Raw genomic sequence first — 6,000 nt, forward strand, 5'->3', positions numbered from 1 at the left:
AAGTGACAGATGAATTTGCCTCAAAATATTATAGATTAGACGCATATCCTTTAATCATTGATATTTTTTGATACTGTTCAAAAGTTTGGGGTCAGTACGATTTTTTTTTATTTATTATTAATACTATTCAACAAGGATCAATTAAATTGATTAAAGGTGACAGTAAAGACATTTATAATGTTACAAAAATTCTATTTCAAATAAATGTTCTTTTGAACTTTATATTTATCAAAGAATCCTGAAATAAATTGAATCACATTTCCACAAAAATATTTGTAACTGTTTTCAACATATTTCTTGAGCATCAAATCAGCCTTTTAGAATGATATCAGAAGGATCATGTGACACTGAAGACTGGAGTAATGATGCTGACAATTCAGCTTTGCCATCACAGAAGTAATTATTATTTTAAAATAAATTAAAATAGAAAACAAGTATTTTAAATTGCAATAATATGTCACAATATTAATGTTTAACTAAATTTCTGATCAAATAAATGCAGCTTTGGTGAGCGTAAGAGACTTCTTTCAAAAATCGTACTGACCACGACATTTTAAACACTACATTTTGAACATTATCTTAAATCTTCTTAAAGATTAAAATAGTCCTAAAAATTAAATAAAAAAAAATAGTTTTATTACTATGTATAACACAACTGGCCTAGCAACAAGACAAACTCTAAACTCTAAAACTTAAATCTTCTTGTCATTTTAACCATGATGCAATATGGCACCAGTTGCATTTGTATAAAACAGAAGTGAGAAAGTCCGTGGTGTTAAATGAGAGACATGAAAGTAGCACAGGTTTCAGTTATGAATTGAGAGATGAACTACAACGGTGCGATGAGACACATTTTAGGGCATATGACATCTAGATGGCGCTATGACCAGTCAGAGAGACCTGATATTTTGATATCTGTGATCTGTGCTCATCTGTCTTGCTCTCAATACAGGTGTGACCCCCTCTCAGACCCAGCAGCCCCACACCTCTCAGGTCCTCCAGCCAGAAGAAGCTCTCTACCTCCGCAAGAAGAAGAAAAAGTTGACTCGCCAGGACCCGTACGCCCGCTTCTCCGCTCTGCTGTACCGTCGCCCGCCCCGAGAAGACCAGAAAGCCATTTTGGCTAGCATGGACACAGCAGACCCAGACCACGCCACTCTCCTCTGAAGTCCCAGAGATTACAGGCCACACTGTCCCCAAACTCTGAGCTCCTTCCACCTTCGCTCAGCCAGCCAACGTCTTCACGTCCACACCGACTCCAATGGTTTACTCCTCTTCTCTGTTCCGTTACACTTAATGTATCACAAGAGAATGCTTGTGTTCCAAGGTTTTGCTCCAGTTCATTTATCTCAAATTCAGAAAGATCGATCAAAAATATCTTCTCTTTGGGATTTAGTGACTCTTATCAGACAGTGAGTCAGACAAGAGGACAGCTGTCAAGCTTCTATTTTTCTCTGCCAATAGTCTCAACCATATCTTGCAATACACCGCAGGGTTCTCACAGGTATAGCTCAAAACCACAAACCAAACCTCAGTACTGCTATACTGACAAACACAGTAGTAGTTAGCCATCAGAATATGCTTGTATTTTCAGAATATCAGAGTATTCGTGTGGTGCAAATTTAGAACATATTAGCAAACCGTTCATGTAAAGTGAAATGTACACTACTGTTCAAAAGTTTGGGGTTTTTGAAAAAAGTCTCATGCTCACCAAGGCTGCATTTATTTGATCACAATATAGTAAAAACAGCAATATTGTGAAATATTATTACATTTAAAAATTATTTGAATTATCATCGTTGTAGAATATTTGATATATATAATTTATTCCTGTGATGGCAAAGCGGAATTTTCAGCATCATTACTCCAGTCTTCAGTGTCACGTGACGTGATCCTTCAGAAATCATTCTGATATGCTGATTTGCTGCTCAAGAAACATTTCTTAATATTATCTATGTTAAAAACAGTTGTGCTGTGTAATATCTTTGTGGACACCGTGATACATTTTTTCAGGATTCTTTTATAAATGGAAAGTTCAAAAGAACAGCATTTTGTAACTTTATAAATGTCTTTACTGTCACTTTTGATCAATGTAATGCATCCTTAATAAAAGCTTTACTTTCTTTTCTTTTTTTTTAAGTCTTACTGACCCTAAACTTTTGAACTATAGCATATGAATTTGTAACGTATATTAGCAAAGTAATGTTTCAAATTTTTAAAGGCACTATGGCGATGTTATTAGACATATTATGTGTGCATTTAAGGTCTTGTTAGTGTCTCTACTCACTCACATACTAACACTAATACTCCATATTTGAGGAGAAAAATGGAAACACTTTTTTACAAAGCACAACATCTGTTAAAGAGACAGTACAGGCAGAGACGCAGGCTTGGATTGCAAGGGCAACCACTTGAATAAGGGAACATTTTATTCCAATGCAATTTTTGATAAACATACGAGTACTTACAGAAGCTGCTACATCAAGTTTGAACACAAACTTGAAGCACTGAAGCAAAACCTTGGCGACTACTGTGAGTGACATTTTTAGTTTACACCAACCTCACTTCTCTTGGTTATCAAGCTATATTTGGAAAGTACTATAGTAATGCCAAAAATACTACAGCTTCCTTAACCAATAAGACTATAAAGTGTACTGTACTGTGAGGAGGATAGGATTTTGTGCCATAATATACTATAGTATTTTTTGTCATCAACATGCGATGCCCCCTTACATTAAAAAAGGCATACGTCAGCCTTAATAGGGCTCCTAAATGCTTGTTCCTTTTGTGTTTGCTAGGGTTTTTCTGTTTAAATGACAAAAAAAGAGAATCTACTGCCTTTGTAGGCCGTTATCGAGCCTTTTTTTTGTTTTGTTTGTTTGATTCTTTGGTTAAACCAGAAACCCAGCGCCTGTCTCTCTCCTCTGAGAAGACCCTTTGGGGGAAAATCTCTTTGAGATGAGTGGGCTATTCCCAGCGGCCAAAGGTTTTTATTGTGTTTTTATCATCCAACGGTGCTTCTTTTCTACAGAAAGACGTGTATTTTCACTGTCTGAACAGACATACCTGGGCAAATGTATATTTTAGCGTGCTAGCCATTGTCAAAGGGGGATATAATGGCCGTCAGACGAGAGGTGGCATATTCTGTGTCTTATCACTTGTACAGATGTGCAGTCAGCTTGTACATTTGAAAAATGTCTACAAATGCAACAAACGGCTGAACATTGTACTGTTTATTCAGCCTGGGAAATGATTTTAAATCGAAAAGCAAGTGAAGGCTAACCCTTGACCTCCAAATCGCAGGCTAAAGGGGTTATGGGGGCGTGGTTCATGGCTAAGCCCCTCCCAATGGCCAATCACCACATTATAGGCATTTTCTCAGCCTAGGTAAGGTGCTATCAAAAGTCTTCAGACTGAACTCTGTTAATATTATATCATTAATGTGATCTTCCATCAGACAATGGCTGCTGCTTTTAAGGGTGGTCGCATTAACAAAGTTTCGACACAATTTCATGAGCAAAAAGGGACCATTATCAACAGTGTAGCGATTATGCATTGCTCACACAGTAGTCACTTTTAATCACACTCATATTTAGTGTTATTCTAGTTTGTGCAGGGCAAAACGCAGTCATTTCAATGGGAATCTGTGCGATTGGGAATTTCACTTAATGGTCCCATGGCATGAAATGTTCATTTTATGAGGTTTTTCAACATTAATATGAGTTCCCCTAGCCTGAATATTGTCCCCAAGTGGCTAGAAATTTTGATTGGTGTAAACCGAGTTCTGGCTGTCTTTCTCTGCCTTTGAGAAAATGACAGTCCAAACGAGCTGATCTTGAATTTTCCTGTTATGACGTCATAACAGGAACGGTTACCTCCCTTTCTTCCGCCCAGAGAATCGAACCAGTTCACCAAATCGGACTGAATCGTTCTAAACGGTTTGTGTCTTGAGTCGGCGCTGATCCATCATTTACTAAAGTTACTAACTTTCTGACATGAGTGACAGTCCCTCCGACTAGAAATAAACTAATAACCTAAAGTATATGCTAATAACTACAACAGTTCACTGAACTTAGATGTGCTGAGAGAACAGATGAGAAGTGACATCCGTCTCTCTGGCACAGCCTTGTGCCTCGTAGACCTCATTAAACCAGGCCCCCTCTGCTCATTTCAAATGCAAAGATGTCAGCCAATCACAAAAGTGGGCGTTTATACTGAAGTCTCACAGCAGACACGCCCCTTTAAACAGGGCATTCAGCCAGAGGGGCAAACATCAGTGTAGAAAAAATGCCTTTTATTTCTAAATTATGACATTTTATGATGTAAAAATCATACTAACAATATAAGTACACCTCAGAATACATTATAAAATAAATAAAAAAATCCATGCCATGGGACCTTTAACGGGTTCAAATGAGTCACTCGGATTTGGCATTCGGCCCAAAAGAAAGCTGCTGGCTTTGAAAGTTACTTCTGTGTGAGATGTGCTTCATTCATCACCACACTATAGACAATGGAACTTTTTTGTGCGCGAAATTTCGCTCATATCACCACACCTTATCTCCTGAACACCTCAGTATTTGATGTTTAAGGATTTTAACACCATCCTGCATCTGTCTGATAAGCCTTCAAGTGCGGTCACATTTACTGTTTTTTGTAGAATTCTCGCCTTCGAAATAGGAATCCATGCAATCTTAAGTTTCAAAGCGATGACGAATGATTTCCCCATGGAAATTACACAGCGTTGATCACCGGACAATGGCCCCGTTTTCCTTGTGAAATTTTGCCCAAATTTTGCTAATGTGACCGTACCTTTGCTGTCTGCTGTGGCGTTTTGAGGGTCATCAATGATATCGACATTCATACTTGACTACCGGCGGAGCGTTGAGTGTGGAGCGTACATGTTGATTGGTAAAGGGAAGCAATGTTGTAGCTGCAGCTGCCATGTGGTGAAGATTATTTCATTTGAAACGTTAGCTTACACATGACAGACCCACACATCAAGTGCTCCTTTGCACCTTTTAGCGGTCAAATAGGTCGACCTTTGTGGACGATGCAGATTTGGATCAGGGGATTGAATGTCGAAGAGGACACCATTTTAAGCTTTTAGGGATTCGGAGCTTGACACGTTTTACTTAACGTCGTACCGTGAGACCTGCTCAGATTGCCGAAACCGTGATTGAGCCGTCTCATTTGTGCGTTGTGTGAATGGCTTTACATTTTGAGCATTCATACCTGTAATTGTTGTTTTATTTGTAAATCAAGTAACCAGACTAGATGAGACCTACTTGCTAAAGTTAGGTATTCTATTCTAAAGTTAGATGTGTGTCACGAGACACTGTTATAGGTAGAGGCGACTGATCATCTCGTTCAGTTGGGAGATGTGCTTATCTAAGTATTTTTGATCCATTTCACTGGGCAATTGTCAAATATGGTGCTTTCTAAAAGATATACAAATATTTAATTATCTAAATATTGTGTTCCTTTTTATTTAAAGCCTTCATACAAGAGAATAATATCAAAATGAATATCCAAAATGCTAGGAATGTACTGTAATATGTCAACAACAAAAAAACTGTATATAATATAATAGCATATATTGCACAATGTATTATAAAATTTTAGTAATTTTGAATAAATTGGCCAATATATGCACGCAACATAATATATTGATATAAAACATATTGTCATATTTTGGATTCAGTTTCTAATTTTACTTTTTCATGAGGGTTGGAATGCATGAGAGCATTTTTGATCCAAAATAGCTATTTACGTGGTGTAAATGTTTCAGTCCACTTGCATTCACTCTCACATTGGATTTGCAACTTATTTTGTCGGTTTCTAATAATGAAAGTTTTCTATGTCCAAACCCGAAAGGATACTGGTCTAGCTCAATTTCTGCTTTGCAGGAGACTTCTGCTACTGTAGCATCAATCGTTGAACAGATTGAGCAGAGCTAACTCTAGTGTGGCCAGATAAATTAGCTGTTTGGGGATTTTG

The 6,000-nt window shown here is 37.5% G+C and overlaps 1 protein-coding gene across 1 annotated transcript in view; it reads left to right on the top strand.

The window, feature by feature from the left end:
• igsf9bb (immunoglobulin superfamily, member 9Bb) overlaps positions 1-2,770 on the top strand; it is a 127,358-nt gene extending 124,588 nt beyond the window's left edge. Inside the window, exon 21 of the mRNA XM_079835525.1 lies at positions 953-2,770. Within this exon, the coding sequence (XP_079691651.1) occupies positions 953-1,167 (215 nt within the window). The 3' untranslated portion in view covers positions 1,168-2,770. The remainder of the gene's footprint in view (positions 1-952) is intronic.
• The last annotated feature ends 3,230 nt before the right edge of the window (positions 2,771-6,000 follow it).

Source organism: Gobio gobio, assembly GCF_949357685.1.
Source record: "Gobio gobio genome assembly, chromosome: 14".
NCBI lineage: Eukaryota > Metazoa > Chordata > Actinopteri > Cypriniformes > Gobionidae > Gobio > Gobio gobio.